Raw genomic sequence first — 15,869 nt, 5'->3', positions numbered from 1 at the left:
GAGGCACAGGTGATGGGTGTTCCCAAAGGTCCCTGTATATCCTCATGCTCTGGCAGCTGGTTATTTCTCACAGGACTGCTGCTGTTGTGCAGGCTTGCTGCTGACAGGGCTCTTGGGGCAACTCTGCAGTCCTCAGCAGAGCCTCCCTCTGCCGGGCTGTGAGTAACACAGAGCCTGTTTGTTGTGGATCTCTTGACCCTTTCCTACCCAGGTTTCAGCCAGTGTGTGGCAGGGATGTGTTTATGCCTGGAGTAAAAGTGGTCTTGGCAATTTATTTGCTTCTGAGTACTTTCTTAAATCTTACCTTCTTGCTTAACGTGGCAACTGGCCCTGTCTCTGTGGCATTTTGGAAGAGGTTTCATCTTGATATTGGGAAAGAAATGTTTTACATTGAGAACAATCAGCCAGGGGAACAACCTCCCAAGGGACATGGTGAAATCCTTCACCACTGGAGGGTGAACAAGCTGCTAGGTAATCTCATCTAGGCTCCCTTTCCCATAAAAGATTGGACCAGATGATCTTTTGAAGTCCCTTCCAACCCAGCCTGTTCTATTGATTTGCTGTTTCTTTCTAAATGTGCTGTCTTTGCAGCAGGCTGCTGGAAATCTGTATGGATAATATGTCATTTGGGAATGTGTCTGCAGGAATTCAGTCCAGGGCTTCTTAGTCTGTTGGGGACCACCATGTGTCTTACTATGTGTGTGGCTCAAGAGAAATGGGAACTTTGGGGGAGACCAGGGGAGAACAGTTGAATTGTTTTTACCTGTCACTTGTGAGCGTTAGTACTTGATGTCTAGTACTAGATTAAGATCTGACCTGGAAGTAAGATTGGGAGGGAGGTCAGTGTTGATGGCAAGGCCAAGGCTGCAGGTGGACTTGAGTGGAAGTTGCTGACATTCTCTGTTGTGATGAGAAGGGAAGAGGAGGGATGGTTTGAGTGGGAAGATTAGGAACTGTGCTTTAGCTCTGTTGAATGTGAGCAGAGGGATGAGTATCTGTAAGAAGATATCTAAGAGACAGGCTGAAGTTGCAGTTTCACTAGAAGCAGGCTGATCTAGAGTACAGAGGTAGAACTACGAGTCACTAGAAAGGAGGTGGGAATTTTAGATGAGCTATTAGCCAGATGCAGTGGTGGGGGTCAGACCTGTGGGCAGAGCTTTGTGGAACATCTTCAGAAAGCTGGGAAATGGGTAAGGAAGCTGCTCAGACATGCTAGCAGAGCCTTAGAAAAGCAGAAGGGTAAGGAAACTGCCCCATTCCTTAGAAACTACAGAGGTGTTCCTGCTTTGTTAGCAGGGTGCTGAAGAGCTGTAGGCAACACAGTAAAACTGTGAAGATATCAGTAGAAATGGGCCACTACTGCTCCTCCTGAACCATGGAATAAGAGAATCGTTTTGGGCAGATGGGATGCAGGAGGAAGTTTACTGGCAGCAGAGTTGTCTTCTGCTGTGCCCTCACTGCACACTGGTATAACAACTGAGAGCCTCCTTTATTAGCAGGGGAGAAATATAAGGAAAGAGAGAGTTCTTTCAATTAAAACACAAAAAATGGCTGGGTGTGGAGAAGTTGTGTGCTCTTGAAGGGCTGTGATTCCAATCTGTCTCAATGACTGACAAGTGTCTCCATCCTCACAGACAGGAAATAATATTTCTCCAAAAACACAGAGAGAAAAGAGTGGATTTAATGAGCATTGTTCAAGTGGGAGACAGCTCAAGATAAAAGAGCAAATTAAGGTAAAGGGAAGCATTTGTATATGCATGGGGAGGGCAGGAAACATGGGGCAAGTTGGAGCATTTGTACCATAGGCTGCACTATTGAAGGGAATAAGTAGCTCACAAGTCACTACTTTGTTTTTCAGCATGAGGGAATGGAAGGAAGTGAACAGTGATATATGTATATGCATGCCGTAGCTTTGGTCTATGCATTTTGCATAGGCTACAAGATGCTTATATCATGCAAAACAGAGTGCACAGTGACATTATTTAGTGTGCACTTTGAGAGATGATGGTTTTCCACCTTCTCCACACAAGCATGTGGTCTCCACTGTGCTGGTGCACTCTGGCTTGACTCTGGTTCAGGAAACACTGGCTGCTGTTGAAGGCAAGTCACAGGCAGACTGGAGAAGTTTTGATTTCAGTGGTGCAAAGTGCAAGGTTCTTCCACCTTCCAGCCTGTCTTAGGGAAGTGAACTGGACTTGCAGCTTAAAATGATGATGCAGCTTCCAACAGCAAAATCTTTCAATTGGTAGTGGACATTTTGGAAAGAAATTGTTTCTTGGAATTTAATTCTGAGTGTGGAATTAGAGGCGTGGGAGGAAGCTGTCTGCATTGTCTGAAATGAAGTACTTTTACCAGGAGAAATGTTCACACTGGTAGGTGGTTTAGAGACTTGTTCTGAGACATCCTAGCTCTGCTGTTTCCTCTCTCTGGTTTGTCATAGGTGCCTGTGCTACTGAAGATGTTGTGCTAGGCCTGCAGATGAAGTCTGGACTTCTCTTTCCTACTATCCAGCTTGATATCTACCTTATGTCAGAAGTCCGATGTGCAGTCTCTCTGCTTTCAGAGTGCTTTGTGAAACCAGCACCTGGAGAAAGAACAGCTGAACGAAGCTAAGCATGGAAGAGGCTGTGGTGATGCTAGTAGAAAAGTTGCAGAGCTCCAACAGTTGAAAGCATTGGCTCTCATAGCACTGAGCTAGTCTGTTAATCTTAGCATCCTGTGTCTCTGGAAGGTAGTAAAACACCTAATAGCTTAATTAATGAAAAACATTTATCTCCTTGTGACAGTCAGGAGGATTAGGTTCCCGTCTGGTTGTGAGAATCCTTGCTTTTATTGGACTGAATATTGTTTGTTTGTGGGAGCCATGGGTAAGTGGCTCACCTTTCAGAAAGACGGGAGATGAGGTTCACCTCTCAGGTAGGGTGTACCAGCTCTGTCTCCTCCTTGCTGTTACTGCTTGTTGTAGCTGTCACTGCTGAGATTGGTTTCGATCCAGGATGAGTGATATTCTCAGACAGTTCTGCCTTGTCTTAAGGATCTGACTTTACTTAGGAAAATAAATGAAGATGCTGTGTCTGTGTCTGAACACAGACTATTAAGCAGGAGTCATCAGGGATGGCATAAAACGTGCTTTTGCTCAAAGTACGGCTCTGTAACAGTTATAGGGACTATAGCAAGTAGACTGATACCATTGCTGTACAGCTCAGTGCATGGATGAGATGAAAGCAAGGGTAACTTTATGTAGGATTTCTCACTGCTTTTCTAGCCAGAAAAGACTATAGAAAGAAGACAGTAAGTGAGCAGAACAGGGAAAAGCCAGGATCCTAGATGTCAGGCAGTGGATGAGTTAGCCAACTTTGGTCTCTGGATGATGGGATCAAGGACTCCTCCTTTAGCAGAGTTCATTTTCTCTAACATTCATGACTTTGTGACTGAGGTGCTCAGTGGCACTGCTGGTAGTGGGCTGCAGAGTACCAAAGTGGTACCAGGGAGAAATAAAAGGAAGATATGAACTTTGTACCACATTTGGCTCACACTCCTTTCCCAGAAGAAAGGCTGATGGACAGTCCTGGCTTTGTGCTATTGTGGTGCAATGTTAGTGGTGATTAACCAAGTTAGCAGTTATTGGTACACCGTGAGCAAATGTATACCACTGGCAGGTGAAGTTACTTGTCTGTGACTGTGTGTGTATTAACTACTTGTATTATACAGATAGGTTTTAAAAAAGATATTAAATTTACAAATTGGGTCTTGGGAAATTAGATAAGGGCAGATTAATAGCTGACTGGACAGCCCTAATTCTGCTCACCTGTGCATGAGCTCTGTGACATGGTATGGCCCATATCACATGGGATATCAGGGAGAGCCAATGTTAGGGCTCAGCTGTTCCAAATTCTAGGCAAGCACCTTAACACGCATCTCCCCTTGAAATGGACCGCATTGGTTTGCCATCCTGTGCACTGAAAGATGCAGGGATTTTGTGTAATAAGCCATATGTAATTGTTTCAGTGCACCAGAATACACAGATACCTTTTACCTGTATTCACTTGGATGCAGTTTATACCTCTATAGACATGCACATTTACATGTATATGTAATATCCATTCAGAAGAAAACCACTGTTCTGCATATATCTACAATAATATTAAAAATATTGAGTTAATAAATACATGTTCTTGACAGATGCATTTAGGAACCATCAATTAGGCTTGGCATTCATTAGGTGGGGAGAAGTCCAATCAGATTTCACTGACTCAACAAAGCCGCCTATAAATTGTGGGCTGTTTGTTCTGACATTTGATGAATTATTCTTCATAATCCACTGTCTGCTGCGATAAATCTAATCTTTCAGTTTTTGCTGTTTTAATAATTCTTGGAGCAACACTCTGGCATTTTGTTTTCATAGAAGGGATAGAAAGGCTGGGACAATGGAAAAAACCCTCATTTGCTGTCTGGGAAGTAGATCACTCTACTCCAAGGTAACATTTTCTCACACCTAGAGCTCTGATCTATCAGACTTGCAGAGATCATTGAGTCCTTGGTGCCATGGACAGTTATGTGTCTGTTCTCGAAAAGATGACCAGCCTTGGACTTCACATCCCTTGGACCTAGTCCAGGAAAGGCATTCAGACTTCTGAGAGCAATGGTGTCCTAGTGTCAATAAAGCAAATTCCAAAAGTTCTGGGAGGCACAAGCCTTAGAAATGCTGTATCAGATACAGAACTAAGTAACTCTTCAGCTATTCTGCCACATGGAATTGAGGGGACATTGTACTAGGCACTGTTAAGATGGCAGATGCAACACCCAAAATTTCCTTGGGAACCCTGCTCTCTTCCCAGAGTGGTGTTGTGTTGCTCTATTTTCAGCAAGCTCACGAGTCCCATTATCACAGTGCCCTGTGCTGTCTTGGCTGGGAGACTGTGGGCAGCATTATCCCTGTGTAAATCTTTGAAAGCTCCTGCAGACTGAGCTCACCTTAGCAAATTGCTGATCATAGAGCCATGATTAAGAGAGGCCAGTTAGTGCTGTTTTTATCAGGAATGGAAAAACCAGATGAATCAAGTCACCTCGACAAGGGAATTCCAGCGCAGAGAATCGTAGCACAAGGAGATATGCAACATTTACCTACCTTAATCACTTTCTTGCTGTCAGCTTCTGCCATGGACCTGTCTCCCAGCTGTATGATCTCCTTTGTCTTGAATGGATTTGTACCAGCTTCCCCATGTGCATCTTCCTGTGCTGCTGCATGGCATCAGAATGGGAGGAGGCTGTGGGCTGCTCCTTGCCATCACAACACGATACTGCTGTTCATGGAGCTCTGTTGTATCACGGCCTGTGATGAGTATCCTGGAGGCAAGAAGTTCAAGTTAATCCTGTGTTGCCTACTCAGCCCCTTCTGAAATAGCAGGATATCTCATAGATTGCTATCTCCAAATACAAAATGCGAGATTTGGGAGCAATTACAGTGTGCTGTGATCAGAAGAGGAGATCTGCTGTGATATTGTGGTTGAGGTTTTAAGTGTTTCAGTTTGCAATGCTTTTTTGGTGATAAGAGAACAGCATCATCACTGCTGGGCCCCTTTTTGTGGATTATTTTGAGTGACTGTGATGAGTGAAGCTGTGGAGCACAGTGAAGTGTCTGGAGATGGCCTGTGTCAGAGATGATCTCAGCTTCTGCTGCATGTTCCCCAGATGTGCCAGACTCTGGCGCAACCGCCTGACATGGGCATATTTCCACTCAGTTCTGAAATATTTACCATACTTTTGATAACAGAAGCACCTTTATTCTGTGAATGTTGTATGACAGCCATTTCATGAAGATGTACTGTTACCAGAGCTCAGAGTTTACTGTGGAGGCTGGACCACTTCCAGCTCTGGTTCCTTCATACCCTTTGCATTCTCAGAAACTTGCAGCGTCTATCACTAACTTTCTAGGCTGTCAAACAGCAACTGAGTCCCAGGCTAGCAGCAGGTAAAACAATTCCTCTGTTCTCTATCCTGCTGTCATGGAGACTGGTCAGTCTGGTGGGATGAGCTTCTGGAGAACATAAGGATTACTGTACAGACCAGACCAAAAGCTGAAGCCCACCACTCTACCAGCAACTGTAGCCAGTGTTGGCTAAGAGGCAAAGGTTATGAAAGCATGGCAGGCGTGCAGTTAAGCTTTACCTGGTATGATCTTCCAGTAATCTGAAGGTTAGAGATTTCCTGGGAGATTGTGTCTTGATGTTTAATAATTTGGGATGGATTTTTTCTTCATCGACCTATCTACCCACCTGGACTTCTCGTATTCATAACATCCTGTGGCAATGAGTTCCACATCTTAATTGGTGTGGAGAAAAAAAAAAACAAACTTTTTGCTTGTTTTAATCCTGGCATCTGGTAATCTTATGTGTTAATTGACAATTTGCTGCTCATGAGTTTTGTGGAGTGAATGAGTATTCCCAATTCCGTTGTCCGTGACAGAAGTGATTTTAAAGAGCTCTGTGACATTCCCTCCCCATTGTCTCTCTTTCCAAGCTGAAGAGTCCTTTGAAGTCCTGGGAAATATTTGAAGGCAGTTTTGAAATTCTTTGGTGAAGGACTGTCTTCCCCTGGGAAATGCTGAGCATTTGAAAGTCTCCTCACTGACACCACCTGGAGTGGACTGGTTCAGCTGTGACAGAGTTGAGGAAAAGGTTCTTTGTAAGTGACTGTGGAAAACCAGAATTTTCAAAACTGTCCTGGACTCTGCTGGAAACCTCCTTGACAGGACTTGTAAATGCAAAATATTCTTATTTAGACCTCATAGTGATCTCATTCTGGTTGTGCCACATCCAGTGGTCTGGAGCACCATGCTGAAAGGGGTTCAGCCTGCCAGCTGAACAAATCTGGGCTGTTGAGACACCTTCTGCTTGTGATTTTGCTTCCCACTGCACCATAAATTTGTCCTGAACAGACTGCTGACACTTGGCCACTGTTCATCTGCCATGGCCACTCTGGGAGAGCAGAGCCACCACGTCCCACATGGGGTATGTTACATAGTGCTGGGCAAGGAAGGGGCTCCATGACAGTCTCCATGGTACTTTGTTAGCAGCCTTTCTGGAACAGGGAACAGACCTCTCTGTGAAGTGGGCAGGTTGAGACCAGGCAGTAATATTTGATCATTTGCTGCAGCACATGGATATAAAAAGGTTGGGATTAATAGGCAGTATATTTCAAAAGAAATTAGCTAGCAAGACATGCACATTTAACATTTATGGTTTGGAGATTAAGATGTCAGGCTGGAACTTGGGATATGTGGGTTAAATCCCAGCTCTGTCAAAGACTTCTCAAAACGTGCTGGGCAGGTCGTGTAAGGCAGTACTTTCAGAAAGGACTCAGGATTTGGAGCTTAAATCCAATTGACTTCCAGTAACTTCCTAAGTGTTTAAGGACAGGATTCACAAAAAATATCGAGGCATTCTGAAGCTCAGCATTGCAGCATCAGCTGGTGTGCACCACAGACTGAGGCAGAGCAGCATGTGCTTTGGGAAGGCACTTCATGTGAGGAGGCCTGTAGGTGACAGCTGGAAAGTGTGAGTTTGTGCAGGGCCTGCGATGGCTGTGCACCTTGTACGGTGCCACTCTGGGCTTAAGGATGGTCTCTAGGTGCAACCTCAGCATGAATACACACTAATAAATGTCTAAGTAGACAGACCCTGCTAGAGCTTTTATATCACCTCCCTGAGATGTGAATATTAATACCAACAATCATGGAAAGATTTTGTATATATAAAATTAGATGAGTTTCATTCTTTAGTATTGAACAGTCCAGGCTGTGTTTCCAGCCAGTGAAGTATTCTGTGTTCATTTGCTGTTTGAGCATGTGTTGATGGGGAGCTGGCTGTGCCGGAGGCCAGTAAGAGAAACCACTGCCTGCAGGGACACAGCTCACCTGTACAGCGGTGAACCACAGCTGGCTGTCCTGCACTTCTGAAAGAGCAGTTCTGAAGTTCCTTTTCTCTCTTTTAAACCTTTATTAAAGCTGTCTGGAAACTATGCTTGCTTCATCTCCTGCCAGGATTACAGAGAATAACAGCCAGTTTGATAAGGCCCTCTGAGGCTAGCTGTGGCCTGAAAGAAGCTCGAGAGTTCCTTAAGTACCATATCAGCTGGGCTCTGACTGTCCCAGACCTTTGCTTGCTAATTATCCATCCTGGTTAGCATGGTTAGAGTATTTGTTAAGGGTGCTTATTAGCTGGGTGCTTGTGAGCCCTAAGAGCCTGCAGCCTGCTCCACAAGCTCCCTGCCTGCAGGGAAGGGGTACAGCCGCCTTCCCTCGGGAGGGACGCCACTCTCCAGCAGTGGTGTGGGAGTCTCGCTCACCTCTTCTCTGCTTCCATGTCATATACAGCCTCTCGCTTGCTTTTGCCTGTCTGGGACGCACAGCCTACATCAGAGGCACAAGCTGCCTCCAGCGAGCTGCAAAAGGACAATTTCATAATGAATGAGGGCAATTTGCTAAGTGGGGGGTCCTGGAGCCCAGCCATAATTGTGCTGCTGCTTTATCTCAGCCTCACACCTGCTCATGTAATGGCCGGGCTGCGATCTGCTCGCTCCCTGATGTGCACACTCTGCCCTTCAGCTCCCGGAGGAGCCATCAATTCTCTGTTGCATCCCTTCCCCTGCTGCTTGCACTGCAGCATTTGGGTGCACACAGAGTCCCCCTTGAACTGCAGCAGGGCCACTGGGCTGCCTCTAATGGACATGACTGCCATCCTGCCTTTCAAGTTCTAAATAACAAGTTTCTAAATGAAATCCTTCTGCCCAAAAGAACTCCTGGAGACACCTTTCTTCAAATGATGTTTCCTTAGAAAACTTAGTCACACAAGAATATTGTAGATATTATTCCTGCCAGAGGGAACATGTGCAGCTTTTATTTTTCCCCTTGCATGCTTTCAGTACTGGTGAAAATGGTTGGATTGACAGCATAGGCAATTAAAAAGCTCTTGAAATCCAGAGCAGATGGAATTTTATCCAGTTTCTATGTCATCTTGCTATAAATGTGCCTCACTAGATTCAGGCCAGTGAACTCCCGATTCTGTGCTTTAACCTTTGTAGGGTGTTGCCACCCTTATGACAGACTAGCAATATTGGCTGCTATTCTGTAAAGGGTACATCCCCTTAACGTGAACAATGTAGGATAGTAAGGGAGGTGAAGAAAGCCCCAGCTTGACCTCATGTGGCAAGTTCTCTGTTTGCATTTTGTCCTTTTTTTATGGGATCTTGTAGCCCAACATGCTCCTGGGCACATTAGGTCTCTTCACATTAAGAGGTCCTCTCTTCTGTTGATAGACAAACTTCACACAAAGGTAAAAGTCCTTGCGTCTTGAATGCATCCCCTGAGCCATCTACCATCCTGTGGGTGCTTCTTTCTTTATACTAATCAGAAATGAGAATCTCAAAATCCAGAAGTGAGAGCAAAGAGGAAGGGTGGGGAGGAAAGAGAGAAAAACCTTTTTTTGTCTTAAGACAGGAGTGTCAATAGGTTTGAATTATGGACCTGCTGTAATTAAAAACCACATAACTAGTTGTTTTTAAATGCAGTTGTTTTACTTAATTGATTTTGCTGCCAGGACCAAAGGGAATTAAATAAATAAATACAATGCACCTTCCTAGTGAATTACTTGAGGCAGCTGAGTCTCTATTGGAATTTAATTGCTGCAAATGCTCCAGCTTGTTGCTAGCAATAGTTTTCTGTGGAAGGGGTTGGGAGAGAAGGATTAGGGTAGTGTGGGAGGGGGCTCATTCCCTGGCAGCTGCACAAGGGAACAGGCTGCTCCTTGTATAGTATTTTTCTTCCTTGTCAGCAAAAAGAGTATTCGTTTAAAGCTTTGCATGAAGACTTTGCTTAGAAGGTCTTTATTCATATTTAATTACTAGTTCGCTGCAGCTCCCATGTTTAATTACCTTTTAAAAAGCAGGTTATAAAAATGCACTGACATTATTTCTTTTCTGTTACTGCATAAATTACAGGCTTCTCAACTGCTCACCCGAAATCAGCCCAGCCTGTGGGAAGGGTGGGGCAGGTTCCCTTTGCTGACTTCTGGATACCTCAGAGCTTGTCTGCACCTTCCTTTACAGAGCAGGACACAATCCCTTAACTAGTCTTGTGTGAACTAGCTCCGTGAGCTACTAAAGCTCATTAGTGCTCCATCGGGGCTAATGAGCTGTGCGGAGGAGGCTGGCTGGGCAGCCAGGCTGGCAGCACGCTGCCCGGGGAATGGTGCTTCCAGGGCCCAGTGCTGCACTGGCGATCTCTAGCAGGATGCTGTGTTATTCAGGGCAGATGGGCCCTTGCCCATCTCTCATTGCCTCACCCATGTCTGTCTAGGTTTTTGTTTCCTGGACATCCCTCTGGTGAATTTAGTTCTTCAGCTTTCCTTTTAGGCTAGTCCTGAGTTTCATACCCAGAGCTGCTGATACTTTCCTGCCCACGTTGTGCTTTGCTGTCCCCATCTGGTGCTTTTTCTGACCAGAGAGCATTGTTTACTTTTATTGGTGGCATGAGAAAGTTAATCACATAAAACTTGTTTTCAGGCCAAGTCATCAGAGGTGCAAACTGCAATTTTTGTCCCCCTCCCTTAAATCCAGTCCTTACCATGGCTCCTGATCATGTGCCTAGCTTTCACCATGTAAACTGTCTGATGCTGCTCTGTGAACACACATGATTTCAGGGGGTGACAGTGGGTAATATTAAATATCTGCAAAAGAATTACACGCAAAGCGACCTCTGTTGGCTTCTGTGCCCAGTAACAGCCAAGAATGGTGACCATAATTGCTCTAGCGAGTTTTCAGGACAGCCTGGAGAGGTCCCTCATGTGTCACCTGTCGACCTTTTGTCCTAGATGAAATGTGCTGCTGGTTCTGTGCTCCAGATTTCCATAAGCAGAGTATCTCCATGGCACTTTGGTGCTCGGCAGGCTCCACCGGGAGGCCAGGCAGTGACAAGGTTCAGGCAGGGGACAGAGAAAGGATAGAAGGGCTGAGCTTGCGCAGCTTTGGCATGTGCCATGTCTGGCCTGTGGGCAGGACTTCCCTTGGGGTAGTCTCTGGCACCCCAAGCTAATGCCTCTTTTCTCTTCTTTTGGCAGATAAAAGAGCTGTTCCTGAGTTTTGAGGACACTCCCCTGGGAGCAGCATCACTAGCCCAGGTGCACAAGGCGGTGCTGCAGGATGGGAGAACGGTGGCAGTGAAAATCCAGCACCCAAAGGTCCAAGCTCAGAGCTCCAAGGACATTTTGCTCATGGAGGTAAAAATACCTGTTGATCCTGACTTAAAGAGCAATTGCCATATTCACCCATGGTGTAAGCAGCTATGACAACACCATCCTGTAGCTTTGGAACCTCCACAGAGATAAATGCTGTCTTACAGCAATAATACAGAAAGTTGGTGAAGATTGCAGTGAGGGTGGCTCTGGGAATGGAGAGGCTGAGCAAGGGGGTAAGAGTGAAGGAAGGTGGAAGGAGAAGACAGGTAAACATGAATGACATCTGAGTAGGTCCATGTGAGATTTAAAAGTGATTCCTCAGGTCTCTCCTGCCTGTGTGCTTGTTAGCTGGTGGATTAAACTGGTCCATTTCCCCTTGCAGTCAGGGCTGTGTGGCTAAGAAAAATATCATTCTCCATGATTAACATGTTTTTTCAGTTAAATTCCAGTATGGATTCAACAGTGGCTGAGCTTGCTGTCATTCAGTTCTGCTTCTTGATCAGCTCCTTAACACTGAGCTGATTCATGCTGGAAACAAAAACAGTGAGATATGGAGAAGGTCACTGAACAGGGGCAGATGCACAAATGAGGGATTTGGCTAGGAAAAGAGTGTCAGTGCCTGTGTCCTTTTCCTCTCCTGAATGGTGGGTACCACTCATGTTCTTTGTGCACTGCTGTAGCTTCTCCCAAACTTGTCAGTCTAGTCCACTGAAGGGAGGAACTGGAGAAAAGCTGTGGCACTGCTCTTCATTGCAGTAGTCAAAGATGCCAGTAGTATGGTACAATGCAGGAAATGGAGACAGGACTGAGGTGGAGGAGAGGGGAAGGATTAGGTCTGTAAATGGTGTCCTAGTAAGACTATATCTGTATGTATAGTACAGTAATGTGCCTATCTGTTGACAGACAAGTATGGCCATGTGACTAAAAAGGGGAAGATTAAGCTGAGGGAGTTTGACACCCCTGCTTAAGAGGGTACTGCTGACATAATGACACACAGTTCTCCATCACAGGAGATCAGGAATCAAAGATCCTGCCAGCACCCTCTCAGAGAGCGCATAACTAAAGATTCTTCAGGCAACTGAAACATTGTGCTTTGAGCCATCCTGGCTAGTCTGCAAAGAAAAACAGCTGGTTCCAGCTAGAGCACATCAGTTTGCAGCTGAATATTTATTTTGAACTCATAGCAAAATAAATTTTTGGATTGAATAAAGATATCCCAGTAAAATGAGATATGTCTGTTTTGGTGCTGGTTTGAGAATCAAGAATTGTTTGAACTCACTTTGGGTACAGCTGTAGATTGGGATTTGATTCAGGTCCTTTCCAGGACTGACTGCACTGGTGTGCCCAATGAGTTTGCTTGGGTGAGTTGTCACATGCGCAGCAGTTCTCCGGGGCTTATGGCATCCTTCACTCCTGCCCAGGACAGGGTGGCAGAAACTAAGCAGTCAAGGAAGAAGGATGTGCATGGTAATGAAAGACTGTGAGCCCAGGGCAATAAGAGGATTGTGAATGAATGAGCCAAGATGTGTATCCACCTTGGGACATTTGCACTTTTAACAGTAAGTATAACAGAAAAAAATCCCCTGTCACACCATGTTGCTGTGATTGCTGGTTACACTGCTAAGAAACATTTAAACAAATGATTTTAGGATTTTCCTGTCTTTTCTGTGTTTTAGACTAATCCTCCTAGGAAACTTGAAACTAAACCAATGTATTTCCTTTTGGCTATTTAGTATTGTCCTTCCTCTACAGACAATCTAGTTTGCATTGTTGAGATCTGTTGTGTACACACAACCATGGGATAGTATTATAGCTCACAACATGACACACGCAGTCTTGTTTTCAAAGGGTCTCTTGTGGAGTGTTATTTGCATGCATCATCATATCCTTTTATGGGACTGTTTTTGTGTAGGCCACACTGAAAGCCAGATAATGTACACTGACGTTCTTGTCCTTTAAGAATCAAACAGACATTGCAGCTAGGTAGAGGTTAATTTAAATATTGGTGGAGATGGTCTTATTTAGAGACTAATAGGAAGGAATTTGAGTGGGAAAAGCTAGATGGAAAATTCCTAAATTCACCTGAGGTTTCATAACCTCAGCGCTGACTCTTTAAAAATCAGGACAGCATCTGATGAATCCAGAGAGAGATACCTCATTGCTCTTATATCAATACTCAATTTCAAGACAATATGTTAGACAGATGTCAGAACAGGGACAGGCTAAACACTTGTTAAGTATGTCCCTGCTGATGATCAAGTTGGCAAATGGATTCAAAAGAGCATTTAAAGGAAGGAAAAAACAATGCATGAATTTTCTCACATCATGCACCAATGAAATAATCCTGCAGCCCTTATAAAGTTTATGTTCACGTTCATGAAGATCGCTGGTTACATTTCATTTGGGTGACATAAATTTGAAAGGATTTATGCCTCTAGATATAACAGTAGAAATATCATTCAATAGTGTCTGGAACCTGGTGATTACATTTTTAAAGGAACATTGAGTTTGGAACTGACATTTAGATAAGAAAAGTAGAGACAGGGGTGGAGAACAAATGTTTTCACACAGCTGAACAGGAGCAGTGATGGTTCATAAATTTATTTTTTGTCATACATTTCCATGATAGCAGCTTTCTGTGTGTGTGCTTTAAACGTTCCTCCTGCAGTGCAGGAATTCCCACCGCAGTGGGGGAGATCTAGGAAGGGAAACTGTTCAGGAACACACACTGATAAGTCTGTTTTCATTTTCAGATAGATGTACAGAACAAGTAAGATAAAGACAGGAAGGTGGATTGCATTTTTATGTTTTATTCTTGTTTTATGACCCAAGTAGTTAAAAAAACCCAAACAAATCATTTTGCTTAAGATGTGGTCCAAATTGTCAGCTTGCGTAAATTTGTGACACTGGTTGAGAAACTGGTCCTTCATTTGAGCAGAAATGCTTAGCTGCTGTACAGCTTTGATTATGACATCCAATCACATAATCTTGATTTTCTTCAGGACGGACAGCCCGTCATTCACCCTTTTATTAAATGTTGCTGTAAGCAAATGTTTCTAGGCACTTTTCAGCTGGGCTGTTCAAGTGTGTGTGCAGCTGAATACCTAATTACTTTAAGAAGAAGAAGATGCCAGGTGGTGGATATATGATATTTAGAAAAGACCACCTTAGCATCACTGAGGATGGCTGTGACTGACACTGAGGGGCAAATCTTCCTCTCATCCCCACCAGGAGTGTGCTTTAAAGATCTGTAGCCTACTACCTGTATCTGAACTCAATTGTCTTCTCTGAACTGCTGGGTGGGTTTTCTGTGCTGGCAAATTCTTACTCAGCAGCAGCAGTAGTAATGTAGAGGTGACAAGTCTCACTTTAGGTCTTCCTCTTCTGCATTATCTGAGGCATGTAAAGCCAGACAATAACTCTTAGAATTACAGGACTCAGAAGAGAGTTGCTCTTGGGCCCTCCCCTTGGTGAGATCTTCTCCAGGGCTTTGCTCTCTTATGTTTAGGCAGGAGGCAGCTGGGCTCCCTTTGGTGTCTGTGCCATCATTCAAATCCTAGGTGTGCCTGTGTGGAATGGCAGGCCAACATTTGTGTTACAAGACCAAGGCCTGACACCACATTTTGTATTAAGATACTGCAGGAATCCTACAAGCACTTGGCGTGCAAACTGGTTTTTTTTTCTGTAAGTTACATGGAATGATCCTATCAAAACAGCACTGTGTGTAGCTGCGTGGCTTTGGAGCTAGGGTGGAGTTGATTGTCTGTTTCTTTGTTCTCAGGTTCTCCTCTTGGTTGTGAAGCAGATCTTTCCAGATTTTGAGTTCATGTGGCTGGTGGAAGAAGCTAAGAAGAATCTACCCTTGGAGCTGGATTTCCTCAATGAGGGCAGAAATGCTGAGAAGGTTGCTCATATGCTCAAGAACTTTGACTTCCTGAAGGTGAGGGAACACATATTTCTGTGTAAGTATGTGCATTAATAGTCTCACTTTATGCCTCTTGTATACCTCATTCACCACTTGGAGGAACCATACAGAGAGAGAATGGAGTTCAGTTGTTGTTCATCCTACACTGCTCTGCTGATAGGGACCAGAAGCTGCTTCCTCTTCGTATCTTTCCTGCTGTAGGCACTGTAGATTGGGTGAGGAGTGGTGGTGTGGGACCATCAGTCTCTGGAGCCTGCTACTCATTTTCCCAAACACAGGTCCAGAGACCTGTGAATTTGCCATTCTTTGCTGAGCCATCTGCTGGTACCTTTTCCTGGGCTTTATCTCAACCGAGGGCAAGAAATAGTCATAAAACAAAAAAGCTAGACTGAAGCTGATGATGTCAAGTAGGATTGAGGAGACCGTGTATCTCAGGAGGAAGCATGTTTGCATGGATTCTTCTTCCTGCAAAAAAGCACATTCTTGCTCTGCAATTGAGCATGCATTCTTCATATGCATCCGTGGCTACTGCATTCCCGTTACACTCCATACACAAACTCAACTGCATCCGTATGCTGCTCTTTCCTGCTTACACTCTTACCCCACCTCCCCTGCTACACACTAAGGTCTCTGTCAAATGTCTCAAGTAGAACCAAACATGTACACATCTCATTCTTGGAAAGACATAAGCTCACATCTTCAAACTTGCACAG

The 15,869-nt window shown here is 44.5% G+C and overlaps 1 protein-coding gene across 1 annotated transcript in view; it reads left to right on the top strand.

Moving 5' to 3' along the window:
- Positions 1-15,869, top strand: part of ADCK1 (aarF domain containing kinase 1) — a gene marked incomplete at its 5' end in the record, with an annotated part of 77,794 nt that overhangs the window by 40,682 nt on the left and 21,243 nt on the right. The window contains 2 exons of the mRNA XM_080345573.1: positions 11,115-11,273; positions 15,013-15,171. Of these exons, the coding sequence (XP_080201699.1) occupies positions 11,115-11,273; positions 15,013-15,171 (318 nt within the window). The remainder of the gene's footprint in view (positions 1-11,114; positions 11,274-15,012; positions 15,172-15,869) is intronic.

Source organism: Nesoenas mayeri (assembly GCF_963082525.1).
Source record: "Nesoenas mayeri genome assembly, chromosome: 5".
NCBI classification, from domain to species: Eukaryota; Metazoa; Chordata; class Aves; order Columbiformes; family Columbidae; genus Nesoenas; species Nesoenas mayeri.
This window is presented reverse-complemented; position numbering and strand designations above follow the sequence as displayed.